General features: G+C 54.3%; 1 protein-coding gene across 1 annotated transcript in view; it reads left to right on the forward strand.

The window, feature by feature from the left end:
- LOC140393968 (uncharacterized) overlaps positions 1-15,356 on the forward strand; it is a 505,220-nt gene that overhangs the window by 287,142 nt on the left and 202,722 nt on the right. The window contains exons 42-43 of the mRNA XM_072480674.1: positions 10,324-10,462; positions 11,978-12,107. Of these exons, the coding sequence (XP_072336775.1) occupies positions 10,324-10,462; positions 11,978-12,107 (269 nt within the window). The remainder of the gene's footprint in view (positions 1-10,323; positions 10,463-11,977; positions 12,108-15,356) is intronic.

Here is a 15,356-nt window from a genome sequence, read left to right on the forward strand (position 1 = left end):
ACAACATAGCCCAGCAGAGGGGCGATGTGCCGCAGGCAGAGGAGGGCGGAGTGGAGGAGCAGCAGGAAGAGGCACAGTCCTCCCCAGATGAGGGGGATGGGGGCAATGGTCAGGGCAGACGGGGTAGACACAGGCGGGTGGCTGTCCACCGTTACCGGCTGGCCCAGCGGGCACGGGACAGACTGATAGACGCCCGCTTCACTGACTAGATGGGCGTGGGAATCGGGTAGTATGGCCACAGACCGCACACCATGGCAACAGCCGACCACCCACACCCCCCACCCATCCACCCACCCAGCCCCCTCACCCCCCTCCCCAACCCCACCCACCCCACCCGCATGCACACCACCCCCCCCCCATTGCCGATCCACCGGCGGCACAACGGGCCGGGCTCACACAGTTGCGGGTGGACGCGTGTCTATCGCAGGCCATGGAGGATGATGACAACCCGCCCTGCGATGAGCTCCTGGCTCTACATCGTTGGACTATGTCTGACCCATGGCCACAGTACCACCATCCACACGGACCATCCCTGCATGCGGCTGTGACACTGCAGCGCACGGTCCCGTCCTCTGCCCGGGGGATGTTGATGGCGGCCAAGGGGGAAGACTCACCTGGGGCTGAGGTAAGACCACCCCTCACACACACACTTGCGCTCAACGTACATGACACGCCCGCACACTTTGGACAGAGCACAAAGGCAGCTTCGGTAGGTGTAACATTGACTTTAATAACCAAAGGAGTTCATGCACGTGCCCTAGCCCCTAAAACTCATCTGTGTCCTGCACCCGTGCCAACTTACTCAGTGTCTAATTGTTTGGCCTTACGGGCCCTTTGACTACGTCTACGTGGTTCCCCAGACGATACAGCAGAACTGGAGGTGGACTCCTGTGATTCCTGCCCTCTGACACTGGATCCCTTTGGCGGCCGTTTCCTGGGGCGTCCTGGCCTAGATGGGCCAGGCTGCGGCCCGGGCGACTGGGATGGCGAGCTGCCAGCCTGTCCTGCCCGTTGCCCACCCGATGCACCTGGGACGGAAGGGGGGGAGTCCGAGGTGTCGCGGTGTACCGGGACCTCCCCTACAGAGGGAGCCGGGACGGACCACACCACCTCCTCCTCCCTCGGGGTGCCCGATGGCCCCCAGGCCTCTACGTGGGTGGGGGATGCGAACGGACTGGCCATCCGACGCCCCCCCGACATCTGGCGCTGCCAGTCCTGGAGGCCCGTGCTGGTATCGACAGGGGTCTGCAGGTTTGCAGCCATGGAGCCCAGGGTGTTGGCAAACCCTGTCTGTGACAGTGCAACTCCGGCTCGCACGTGGCCACTGGCGCCGATGCCCTCAGCGATGGCCTGCTGAGACTGGGCCATGGCCTGCAGAGACTGGGCCATGGCCTGCTGAGACTGGGCCATGGCCTGCTGAGACTGGGCCATGGCCTGCAGAGACTGGGCTATGGCGTTGAGCGCCTCTGCCATCTGGCGCTGGCACTGGCTCATGGCCTCCTGTGAGAGGGCAGCCATTTCCTGGGCCACAGACGCCGCCTGCACGGAAGGCCCCAGGCCTCGCAAACCGTTCCCCATGTCTGACACCGTCGCAACCATTGCCTCCACCGCGGACGCCACCCGTGCGGTGTCAGCCTGGGTGACACGCATGACCGGGACCACTCCCAGCTCCTGGACGCGGGTGGACTCCTCCACCTGCGACCGCAGCCGCCGCAAGCCGCCCGTCACCCTCTTCGCTCGTCTCCGGGTCGGTGGTTGCATCGGATCTATGTGTGGGTGTGGTAACTGCAGGAACCCGGGATCCATCTGGGCGGCAGATGTTCGCTTGGCCTGGGCTGCCCTCCGACCGCCCGGTCCCTCTGCTGCTCCTACCTCCACCTGCTGTACCGGGACGGCTGTGTTGTGCGCACCAGTGAGTGTACCAGACGCCTCATCACTAAAGTGCCCAACCGTGGTGAGTGTTTCTGCGATGGTGGAGGGTGTTGGTGACAGCAGTGGCGTTGTGTCGTGCTCTTCGTCCCACTCTGAGTCCATGGCACTTTGGGGTGGGGGTTCGTCTCCACCCATCCACTCTGAGTCACTGTCCGGTATTTCGTCTTCCTGGGTAGTGCTGTCCCGGGTAGGGGTGTCCTGGGTAGTGGTGTCCTGGGTAGTGGTGTCCTGGGTAGTGGTGTCCTGGCTCGGATGTGACGGGGGCCTGTGGCTGCCCCCCTCATCGCTGGGTGGTCGCTCCCGCACGTGACGGGAGTGTCGTCTCCCTGTTGCTCCAGGTCTCTCCGTCTCCCGTGGTGTGCGAGGGGCATCCTGCGGGCGTCGCATGCTGGAGGGTCCGGGTCTCTCCGTCTCCCGTGGTCTCCGAGGGGCATCCTGCGTGCGTCGCATGCTGGAGGTTCCGGGTCTCTCCGTCTCCCGTGGTCTCCGAGGTGCATCCTGCGGGCGTCGCATGCTGGAGGGTCCGGGTCTCTCCGTCTCCCGTGGTCTCCGAGGGGCATCCTGCGGGCGTCGCATGCTGGAGGGTCCAGGTCTCTCCGTCTCCTGTGGTCTCCGAGGGGCATCCTGCGGGCAGTGTGCATCTGCGGGGATGGGTGCCTGGACGTTTGGTCCTGCGATACACAATGAAGCATGCATGGTTAGACATCAGGCAGTGATCAGGTGATACGGGGGAGGGGGATAGAGGGGGAGGGGGATATAGGGGAGGGGGGATATGGGGACGGGCTGTCGGTGGCTCACTTGCTGGTGGGCCCCCGACCTCTGCATCAGCAACCTCCCGGTCCTCAGGTCCGCCAGCCAGTTCCAGGGCCCTTTCCTCGTGTACGGTCAGTGGCCTCTCATCAGCGGGCCCTCCTCCAGTCCTCACATGCTCCCTATTGTTGTGTGCGCGCTTCTCCTGTGGGGGGGGGGGGGTGGTGGCAGGGGTAAAAGGCAACAGTGTTAGGCAGGTATATGAATGCACGCCATCGGTTGCGCGTGCATTGCAGAGGTTAAGGTTAGGGCTGGATTCACTTGGGGATATGGGAGATATGGGGGAGGGGGGATATGGGGGAGGGGGGATATGGGGGAGGGGGGGATATGGGGGAGGGCGGGATATGGGGGAGGGGGGGATATGGGGGAGGGGGGATATGGGGGAGGGGGGATATGGGGGAGGGGGGATATGGGGGAGGGGGGATATGGGGGAGGGGGGGATATGGGGGAGGCGGGATATGGGGGAGGGGGGATATGGGGGAAGGGGGGATATGGGGGAGGGGGGATATGGGGGATATGGGGGGGGGATATGGGGGAGGGGGGATATGGGGGAGGGGGGGATATGGAGGATATGGGGGAGGGGGGGATATGGGGGAGGGGGGATATGGGGGAGGGGGGATATGGGGGAGGGGGGATATGGGGGAGGGGGGGATATGGGGAGGGGGGGAAATGGGGGAGGCTCACCCTGCCTGCTCTGACGAGGTCGTTCACCTTCTTGTGGCAGTGGGTGCCTGTCCGTGGTGTTAGGGCCACAGCGGTGACGGCCTCTGCCACTTCGCTCCACAGACGCCGGCTGTGGCGTGGGGCAACTCTGCGGCCGTGCCCGGGATACAGGGCGTCCCTCCTCTGCTCCACCGCGTCCAGGAGCGCCTCCACATCGCGTGACTCGAACCTCGGGGCTGAGCGACGGCCAGCCATCCAGTCGGGTGTTGCGGTCGGGTGTTCCGGTCGGGTGGGGGGGAGCAGCGCGGCCTTATGAGCCGTCACGCTGTGCAGCGCGTATGACGCTGCACGGCGTGAACCACTGCGCAAGCGCGGATCCCGTTACGTCGCTGCTAGCCCATTTCGGGCCGGAGACTATCGACCCATTTTTCTGACGTGACGCAAGTGGGATTTGCGCCGTTTTTTGCGCCGATCGGCGGACATTCCGCCGATAACGGAGAATTTCGCCCGTGATGTTTTCTCTTGTGCGCCTTGTGGTGTTGGGTGCTCTGGTGCACAGATGAGCCAACACAGTTGTATGTGGTACAACTGTATTTTATTTTAACTCTTATAATACAGTTCGTTCTGGATACTCTGCACGTGCTGTCTCCCTGAGTGTGTTTGGTAACAGATGTGTCCTGGTCCTCCTCTGCAGCTAATACTGACCACCGGGGGTCGTGTCTGTGCTTTTATATCTTTCTGTCATTGGTTGTGGTGTTGTGTGTTCTGATTTGTCTGTTGGTGTGTCTATCATGATGTGTGTGTTTGAATATCATGACATCCCCCCTTTTTACAAAGATATGTGCCTACGTGGTTATAAATATAATTGTGTCGTGAGTGCATCGAAGAGTGTGTGTGTGTGTTATGTACAGCGTGTGTATATGACGTAACTATTTACATGGGGCGATGTCGGGTGCGTCACACTAACAAGGTTGTACCATAACAAAACTTGGATGCGAGAGAAAAAAAGAACTTGAACATTGGTCTGGTCAGACGATATCTGGAACAATAAACAACAACAGGTTATAATACAGAAGTGTTTGACTTTTTGAACGTATGAACAGCGTTATAAGTCCAGTCTAATGGGTGACCGCCTCAAGAATGGGCTGGTCCTCAAGCCGGTTCAGCTGTGGAGATTTGGGGTCACACTGTTTCACCTTGGACTGTTGGAGGTGATGCTGTTGCCGAAGTCTCTACTTTACCATTTGTTGTACTTCGTGCAGTGCTTGGTTTTTTTTTTTATTCGTGCAAATATAACATTCAACATCTTTGTTAGTGGTGCCTTGGCTGTGGTTTGGTTCTGGTGGCGATGGAAGGGGCATGATCCGTGGCATCTCCACGAAGTCATCCTTGGGAACCAGTGGAGGATCCGGCGTGTGCGTACGGTTCAGTTGCGAGCGTGGAAGGCGGCGCAAAGCTCGCTGATTGCGCCTACGCACCAATCCATCCGCCCTGCATGCCAGGAACAAGGTGGAGTCTTTTTCTTTTTATGTTTGTGGTGGACGGCATCTTGTAGCCGATGGGTCGTTGCCATCGAAGTAGCACCATCACTAATATCATGCAAGGCGATGACTGTGCCAGATGTGGAAGTTGGCCGAGACCGTGTACGCTGGTTCCGGCCACCTGCTGTGCCGGAAGGGCGACTCCACAGAGAAACGTCGAAGCATGTCGCCTTGGAGAGAGAATTGTTGCTCGCATCAACGTCTGGCGATGGCGCGAATTGGTGTGTCCATCTTGGACCGCTGGTGCTGGTTGCCACTGCCGACCCAGTGGGACTGCCACGCGATCCATTCCCTGTCGCCGTGGCATCCGCCGTCACCCTGAGCGTGCCATCACCGAGGCCGCGACACCGCCCGTCCGGAGCAAGGTCTGGCGTGCGCGAATCGGAGTCGGCGCTTGGCTGCTCCCCATCTGGAGTCCGGTCTGCCTTCCGTCGATGCCCCCCGTCCGGAGTCCCAACAGGTTCACTGGAGGCAGCCGAGATTCCCTGAAGCTGCACTTCTGGAGTCGGAACATGCAGGAATGCACCAACCAGTGGAGAGGGTCGAGCCATCGAGGGTGGAAGCGGTGCGCTGCCACCGCAGTCGTCAGTGGTCCCACCGTGATCGTCGAGTGCCTCGGTACGCACTAGGCGAGGTCTGTCACCTTGCACCTTTTGCATGGGAAGTGGGATGCTGTCGTCACTCGTCTCACATCCCGTGGATAGATCCTCATTAGCAGTTTGCTGTTCACTAGGGTTGGGTAAATTGTCAGAGTTTTCATCTGGTGGTGCACACCATGTCGGTGGACTGTCATTGTCTTGCCGTTGTCCTTCATTTGGGCTTTTCTTCTTTGGAATTTTAAATCTTCCCCCAGACATTGCAGAACCTTGTTTATTACCCCCAAATTCTCCCATAGGTATGGTCTCGAATATAGGATCCAATGTTTCTATCGACATTGTACTATTTTCCAAAGAACATTCCGTTTCACTTTTCTTCTCAGGTGCCTCATATGTATCTTTGTCTAATGTACATGCCTTCATGGTCTCTGGGTCTGATTTTGCTGGGACTGGCATGGTCACAGTCTCTCTTTTACTGTTCTCAATTGCCCACATTATACTCCCCATACATAACTGCTTAATCACTGGGGTTAGTGTGGTACAATGGATAATCGGGTCGACCTTATCTGCATCTTCACCATTAGTGGAAAGCACACTTGGTTCACTTGAAACTGCTGTGGGTTTTAAATTCGTTATCTGGCTACTCGATGTCGGTGTCCTCAGGATTCTTGCTCCAATGTTCTGCTCAATAATCAGTGGAGCGTGTATAGGTTCAATGCAATTAATGTTCCCCTCAAGGTTTGAAGAGTCATTACTGACTAACTGCTGGTCTCCGAAGTTGGGATTTTGCGGTGTTGTGTTGAAGGGAGACATTTGTCCCTGCTGTAGATATGATTCAGGTTGTGTTATTTCCATTACCTGAGGATCAATGTCTTGTCCATTTTTTCGATCCGTACTAAAACACTGGCAATTCTCAGTCTGCTCCTTGCAAGTTAAACATTCAATTAATTTCGTTAGCAAATCCTCAGCATCCTTCTGTGGCCGTGCAGCATTATTAATCTCTGTTCGGCTATAATGATCCTGAAGGTCAGCGCATAAACCTTTTTTCTTCGGGCTTGGACGAGGCGATTCCTTTGGCTTGTCTTCAGTTGGGCTTGAACAGTCTTCAGCGCTGTGCCCTTCATTGTAGCATGAGAGACCGTCATGTTCATGCTGCTGTGTAGTGGAGCATGGTAGGCTGTTATAGCCTTCTTGCTGTTCACGTGAGCATGGCAGACTTGCATCGTCTGCCGCTGGTTGGTCAGGAGAGGTTGCTAGACCCTCATGGTCTTGTTCCTGCAAGGACTGCACATTGGAGTCTTGCGTTGCTTCTATCGTGGAGGCTGTCCACGAGCTCTCTGTGGAGGCTTGTGACACTGGAGTCACTTCTTGTTCGTGCAAGGACTGCGCTCTGGAGTCTTGCGTTGCTTCTATCGTGGAGGCTGTCCACGAGCTCTCTGTGGAGGCTTGTGACACTGGAGTCACTTCTTGTTCGTGCAAGGACTGCGCTCTGGAGTCTTGCGTTGCTTCTATCGTGGAGGCTGTCCACGAGCTCTCTGTGGAGGCTTGTGACACTGGAGTCACTTCTTGTTCGTGCAAGGACTGCGCTCTGGAGTCTTGCATTTCTGCAATTGTGGAGTCTGTCCACGAGCTTGCTGTGGAAGCTTGTGACACTGGAGTCACTTCTGGTTCATGCGAGGACTGCACTCTGGAGTCTTGCATGTCTTCTTTCATAGAGTCGGGAACGTTGAGCGGGACGTGGACCACGCTCTGTGTGGCAGCAGGGCACTCTCCGTGTGCTTGCACCGCTCCCTGTCTGTTAATGTCAGGCTGCAGCATCATCCGGTACTGATAAGTTGGAACGTCATATCTGCTGGATTGAAGATCCTCAAATCCGAAAAATGAATCCGCATCTGCGTCGGATTCAATGTGGGGGCCGCCAATGTGCAACACGAAAGGTTCGTCCGAGTCATAGTCATATAGGACCACGGAGCTATCATTGGGCTCGCGAGGTCCGGAAACACTGTAAAGATCGTCATCGAAGTATTCAAGGTCGGAATCATCGGCTTGTGCGTAGGTAACTGCTTGTCGGAGGGTTCTTCGGAGGTCAAATTCATCTCCTGGGTCAATTTGCGGCACTGTGCTGTCATTCCAGGTGAGGGAAGGTTGTTTTACAGCTTTAACAGATTTTTGTTTTTTTGATTTGGGACGTTTCCCTTTTAAATTGGATTTGGGACATTTCCCTTTTAAATTGGTGCAGTCTGGGGCCTCTAACATCCTGACTCTCGGTATGTAGCACGTAGGAAGCGACTGCGCATGCTCAGATCGCTGTTCCTTTACCGATGGCCGTTTTCTGGACTGCGCATGCGCAGCATCTCGCGCATGCGCAAACGATACTTCCGGTTCTGCGCACTGCTCGCGCAACTGTGCTAGCGTGATACCTTTAGCAAGATGGCCGCCGACCTCGACCCAGCCCTCTCTCAGGCCCGGGATTTCGGCCTCTGGGAATTCGGGCTCCGGGATCCCGGCCACGAGGTGAGTACTGCAGCTTTTCTTACCTTTATTTGCCGATTGGATTGCGTTTTCTTCACAGTACTTGGAGAATTTGTCCAGGACTGCCTGGTAATCGTACCTTTGCTGCCTCCTGAAGAACCTGAACCTTGTGAATATTTCTCTTGCCCTTGCACCGGCGATGGTGAGGAGAAATTCAATTTTTTCGCTATCATCCAGGTCTTGGAGTTCAGCTGCCACCAGGAACAATTCGAACATTTGCCGGAATCGCCGCCAGTTTTTGCGGAGATCGCCGTGGCACTGGAGCGGCTGCGGAACCGGGAGCTCTATCATTTTGCCTGGGCACTGCTGGTTGTCTCTGTACACTGAGGTATGCCGGCAGGTATCGATCCACTCCTGTACCATGTGGTGTTGGGTGCTCTGGTGCACAGATGAGCCAACACAGTTGTATGTGGTACAACTCTATTTTATTTTAACTCTTATAATACAGTTCGTTCTGGATACTCTGCACGTGCTGTCTCCCTGAGTGTGTTTGGTAACAGATCTGTCCTGGTCCTCCTCTGCAGCTAATACTGACCACCGGGGGTCGTGTCTGTGCTTTTATATCTTTCTGTCATTGGTTGTGGTGTTGTGTGTTCTGATTTGTCTGTTGGTGTGTCTATCATGATGTGTGTGTTTGAATATCATGACACGCCTGGTTAGAACCAGGGGACACAGTTTACGAATACGAGGCCTCACTTCTATGACAGAAATAAGGAGAATTCTTTTTCTCCCTGAGGGTCATGGATCTGTGAAATTCTCTTCGCCAGAGAGGTAGAGGTTGGTCATTGTATTCACTCAAGGCTGAGGTAGACAGGTTATTTATCGATCACAGGGAAGTCGAGGGTTCTAGGGGCCAGACAGGAAAATAGAGTTGAGACCACAACTAGATCTGCTATGATCTTATTGATGGCGGAGCAGGCTCGTACGGCCAAATGGCCTACTGCCTGTTCCTGAACCCTAAATTCTTATGTTTCTATTATCAAGGCATTCTTGTTAATGGACATTGGGGCCCCCCACCCAGAGTTCGTTCTGCGCCCTGGCCACCCTCTTCCAAGTGATGTTCAAAATGGAACTGTATGGATTCATCAACTGAGATGGGGTTTGACCTGATGCCACAAGACTTCATGGGGTTAGGAGTCAATGTTCAGGACTCCCAGCTGCTCTTTTCCAAATATATACCACTGTGCTGCCTCCTCTGCTGCATCTGTCCAGCCAGTGGGACAGGAAATACCCACGGATGGCGGTGTCTGGGACGCTTTCTGTCAGGCCTGATTCTGTGAGTGTGACTATATCAGGGACGGGATTCTCCGACCCCCCGCCGGGTCGGAGAATCGCCGGGGGTCAGCGTGAATCCCGCCCCCGCCGTCCTCCAAATTCTCCTGGCCCCCAAAAATCGACTCGGCGTGAGTCGCGCCGCCCGCCTCGGAGAATGGCGGCGTCCGGTGCAACTCAATGGGTCCCAGGGCTGCCCGAATTCTCCGGCCCGCGATGGGTCGAAGTCCCGCCCGTCTTTTGCGAGTCCCGCTGGCGTAAATTGGAGTAGGTCCCTTCCCAGCGAAACCTGGCGGCGCGGGCGGCCTCCGGGGTTCCTGGGGAGGACGCGGGGCGACCTGACCCCGGGAGGTGCCCCCACGGTGGCCTGGCCATTGATCGGGGCCCACCAATCCGCGGCGGGCATGTACTGTGGGGGCACTCTATCCTTCCACACCGGAGGCTGTACCGGTCCGCCATTCCCGGTGCGGAAGCGAAACCCTCTCGCATGCGCAGGGATGACGTCAGCACACGCTGGCGCTCCCGCGCATGTGCCAACTCGCACCGGCCAGCGGAACCCCTTCGGCGCCAGTTGGCGTGACGCCAAGCCCCTTTCCCGCCGGCTGGCGGGGCGCAAACCACTCTGGGGCGGGCCTAGCCCCCTCCGCACCTTTGGGGCGGCCTGACGCCAGAGTGGTTCACACCACTCCGTCCCGCCGGGATCCCCCGCCCCGCCGAGTAGGGGAGAATCCTGCCCCAGGTTGCTGCTTGACTAGTCTGTGAGACAGCGCTCCCAACTTTGGCACAAGCCCCTCGATGTTAGTAAGGAGGATTTTGTAGGGTCAATAGGACTGCGCCTTCCTTAGTTGTGTCCATATCTTCTGCCTGAATCAAAGGTGAATTGACCAACTGATTTTATTTTTAAGTTTTCATAGTGGCTTGATCTAATTGTGTGGCTTGTAGAGTAATGCTGTCCTTCTGTCACTCCTGGTCCACAGACTTCAAAGAACCCGCTCCATCCGACGCCGTGTGACTCAAAACACATTGAGTAAAGCAGCCCCCCAGGGAGAGGATCCCAGACTCCCCCACCTGAGGGTCGAAGGTCAGGATATGACCAATGGAACAGGCGATGAAGAGGTAACAGCAACACCTTCAGCAAGAGACAGAGCAGCAGAGACAATCAAAGAGGTAGCTGGGCCTAGGAACAAGGCTTCTCCACCGTCAGTGCAGCAGAAAGGCCTCAGTCTTCCAAATTAGCTCTAAAGTGAAGAGGGGTTAGCCTGCCGCTGGGATTATCACACTGTCTGGGATTATCACAAAGAGGTCACACTGTTATATATCACACTGTCTGGGATTATCACATGGAGGTTATCACACTGTTATTATTACACTGTTTGGGATTATCACATGGAGTTTATCATACTGTTATATATCACACTGTCTGGGATTATCACATGGCATTCATCACACTGTTACATTTCACTCTGTTTGGGTTTATCGCTTTTCTTTCTCCTCTGGGTCCTCGCTGTAAGTAGGACTCAGTGATCAGATGTCTCTTGTTCTCTTGTATCTGATGTGAGTTCGAGCATGCTCAGTTCAGTTGTCTGGCGATGATAACAGTGAATTATACCTAGTTTGATATTAGCTGGAAATTCCTGAGAGTAGGGGATTCACAGTAGGGTTACCTGAGATATATTCAGTTTAAAACAAAGGCCGGATTCTCCAATCCTGCGGCCAAGTTATGACGTCGGCGTCAAAAGCGGCGCGAGCCACTCTGGCGTCAACTGGTCTCCAGGCCCAGGTATCCACCCCTTCCTAGGGGGCTAGTATGGCACCGGAGAGGTGTCCGCTGCTCGAAAGCCGGCGTGCCACGGCCGGCGCGAGTCCGCACATTCGCGCCACCACCGGCGCAAGTCCGCACCTGCACGTGGGTTTCTGTCTCCGCGCCGGCCCCGGGCAATATGGCGGAGCCCTACAGGAACCCGGCTCGGAAGAACATAGGCCCCCCCACGGAACTAGCCCGCCCGCTGATCGGTAGGCCCCGATCGCGGGCCAGGCCACCTTGGAGGCCCCCCCCCCCCCCGGAACGGATCCCCCCACCCCCCCACCAGGACGGCCTCCGCAGTCAGAACTTCGAGGTCCCACCGGATGGGACCATACATAACCCACGCCGGCGGGACTCGGCCAAACTTGGCGGGCACGCAAGCCGTAGAGGCGCGGAGAATCGCCGGGGGGAACCGCTTTCAACAGCCCCCGACCGTTGCTGCGGCAATCCCGCGGGCGCCCAAGAATCGGCACCGGAGAATTGGCGGGCCAGCGTCACAGCTGCGTGGCGCGATTTTCGCGCCCCCTGCCGATTCTCCGCCCCAGCGTGGGATCGGAGAATCCCGGCCAAACAGTCTGACCTCACGGTTAAAATTGAGTAGGGACAAGTGAACTTTAAAAGGTTTGACCTCTGTTACTGCATCACCAACAACCTGTGCGGACTCTAGCCTGATTCCTGGAATTGTTGACCTCATCATGACCTCCCCCTGACATCAGCATTTATGGAATGATGTGAGACTTCAGCCAATTGCAGTTGTTGCTCTGAGTAATGCAGTGAATTGAACATGAGCTCCCCATTCATCAGATCTCTCTCCTCCCCTTCAACAGGCAGAAAACATCAAGGATTCCGACCATCTCTACAGTATCATGTTTGTTGGGAATGCCAATGCTGGGAAAACATCCTTCATCCAACGCTTCTATGACAATAATTTTGATCCTGGGTTAGCGTCCACAGTAGGTATGACAGCATTGTATCACTTGAAGAAGCACTTACGATGTAAAGGAGGATTCTTGCACTGTACATCCATGATCTGTGTGTATAGCAGAGAAAGCCCTGAGTGAGAGTACCCTCCACTGTCTCTAAATTATCAGACGGCTTGCCTAATATCCAGCACTGGATGAGCAGAAATGTTCTCCAACTAAATATTGGGAAGACTGAAGCCACTGTTTTTGGTCCCCATCACAACTTCTGCTCCCAAAGTGAGCTTCCAACTGTTACCTGCATTGCCACTAGGACTGTCTAAAGTTCCTCCTATATTACATCTTCCGACTCCTCCCTTCCTCAAAAAACAAAAGCTATCTAACCTACACTATGCCATTATCATCCATATGCTTATCCAATAAACTTTTAAATGCCCTCAATGTTGGCGAGTTCACTACTGTAGCAGGTAGGGCATTCCACGGCCTCACCACTCTTTGCGTAAAGAACCTACCTCTGATCTCTGTCCTATATCTATTGCCCATCAGTTTAAGGCTATGTCCCCTCGTGCTAGCCATTTCCATCCGCGGGAGAAGGCTCTCACTGTCCACCCTATCTGACCCTCTGATCATTTTGTATGCCTCTATTAAGTCTCCTCTTAACCTTCTTCTCTCTAACGAAAACAACCTCAAGTCCATCAGCCTTTCCTCATAAGATTTTCCCTCCATACTAGGCAACATCCTGGTAAATCTCCTCTGCACCCGCTCCAAAGCTTCCACGTCCTTCCTATAATGAGGTGACCAGAACTGTACGCAATACTCCAAATGCGGCCGTACCAGAGTTTGTACAGCTGCAACATGACCTCATGACTCCGGAACTCAATCCCTCTACCAATAAAGGCCAACACACCATAGGCCTTCTTCACAACCCTAGCAACCTGGGTGGCAACTTTCAGGGATCTATGTACATGGACACTGAGATCCCTCTGCTCATCCACACTTCCAAGAATTTTACCATTAGCCAAATATTCCGCATTCCTGTTATTCCTTCCAAAGTGAATCACCTCACACTTCTCTACATTAAACTCCATTTGCCACCTCTCAGCCCAGCTCTGCAGCTTATCTATGTCCCTCTGTAACCTACAACATCCTTCCGCACTGTCGACAACACCACCGACTTTAGTGTCGTCTGCAAATTTACTCACCCACCCTTCTGCGCCCTCCTCTAGGTCATTTATAAAAATGACAAACAGCAACGGCCCCAGAACAGATCCTTGTGGTGCGCCACTTGTAACTGAACTCCATTCTGAACATTTCCCATCAACCACCACCCTCTGTCTTTCAGCTAGCCAATTTCTGATCCACATCTCTAAATCACCCTCAATCCCCAGCCTCTGTATTTTCTGCAATAGCCTACCGTGGGGAACCTTATCAAATGCTTTACTGAAATCCATATGCACCACATCAACTGCTCTACCCTCGTCTACCTATTCAGTCACCTTCTCAAAGAACTCGATAAGGTTTGTGAGGCATGACCTACCCTTCACAAAGCCATGCTGACTATCCCTAATCATATTATTCCTACCTAGATGATTATAAATCTTGTCTCTTAGAATCCCCTCCAAGACTTTACCCACAACAGACGTGGGGCTCACTGGTCTATAGTTGCCGGGGTTGTCTCTACTCCCCTTCTTGAACAAAGGGACCACATTTGCTATCCTCCAGTCCTCTGGCACTATTCCTGTAACCAACGATGACATAAAAATCAAAGCCAAAGGCTCAGCAATCTCTTCCCTGGCTTCCCAGAGAATCCTAGGATAAATCCCATCAGGCCCCGGGGACTTATCTATTTTCAGCCTGTCCAGAATTGCCAACACCTCTTCCCTACGTACCTCAATGCCATCTATTCTAATAGCCTGGGTCTCAGCATTCTCCTCCACAACATTCTCTTTTTCCTGAGTGAATACTGACGAAAAATATTCATTTAATATCTCGCTTATCTCTTCAGACTCCACACACAACTTCCCATCCCTGTCCTTGACTGGCCCTACTCTTACCCTAGTCATTCTTCTATTCCTGACATACCTATAGAAAGCTTTTGGGTTTTCCTTGGTGAGTTCCTGTAGCACATCTTGTGGATGGTACACACGGCTGCCACTGTTCACCAGTGGTGGAGGGATTGAATGTTTGTGGAAGGGGGAGCAATCAAGACAGTTGCTTTGTCCTGAATGGTGTTGAGCTTCTTGAGTGTTGTTGAAGCTGCACTCATCCAGGTAAGTGGCGAGTATTCCATTACACACCTGACTTGTGCTTTGTAGATGGCGGGCAGGCTTTCAGGGTCAGGAGGTGAGTTACCCATCACAGGATTCCTATCCTTTGACCTTTATGGCTAGTCCAGTTCCGTTGCTGGTCAATGGTAATCCCCAGGATGTTGCTCGTGGGGGATTCAGTGATGGTGATGCCATTGACTGTCAAGAGTAGGTGGTGAGATCCTCTCTTGTCATTTCCTGGCACTTGTGTAGCATTTATGTTATTTGCAAAGCCTGTATATTGTCCAAGTCTTGCTGCATTTGGACATGGACTGCTTCAATGTCTGAGGAGTTGTAAATGGCACTGAACATTGTGAAATCATCAGGGAATATCCCCACTTCTTATGTTGGAAGGAAGGTCTTTGATGAAGCACCTGAAGATAGTTGGGCCAAGGACATGACCCTGAGGAACTCCTGCAGGGATGTCCTGGAGCTGAAATGACTGACCTCCAACCACCACAGCCATCTCCCTTTGTGTTAGGTACGACTGCAAACCGTACCACTGCAATAGAGATCTTTCCCCCTGATGCAGCCCTTACCCCTGGCTATGTTACCTGTAGACTTGAGTATTTTAAAGTATTCCTGGATGGACTCCCAGATTCAAAAATGTAAACTCATTGAGAACACTTATGGGCGGCACAGTGGTTCGCACTGCTGCCTCACAGCTCCAGGGTCCCGGGTTCAATTCCGGCCTCGGGTGACTGTCTGTGTGGAGTTGCCTGCTTATTCAGAGCTCATTCAGAGTCTACCCAGCCCCACCACCATGATGTTATGTGACACACCCTCGGGTTCTCTTTGTTCAAGAGTTTAAAAATACAGCAGGAGAAGTCGGCAGTGCAGCTGGAGGGCTAGCCTCTGCTTTTCCCACACAAATTGACACCTTGACTTGTGCCCAATGTCTTGAGTTTTGCAAGCACGGGCTAGTTGTGTACAATCAGCACTTTGCCTGTTGTGAACAGCCAAGCGGATGTGCTGTTTGA

This window comes from Scyliorhinus torazame, chromosome 17 (genome assembly GCF_047496885.1).
Source record: "Scyliorhinus torazame isolate Kashiwa2021f chromosome 17, sScyTor2.1, whole genome shotgun sequence".
In the NCBI taxonomy this organism is placed as follows: Eukaryota; Metazoa; Chordata; class Chondrichthyes; order Carcharhiniformes; family Scyliorhinidae; genus Scyliorhinus; species Scyliorhinus torazame.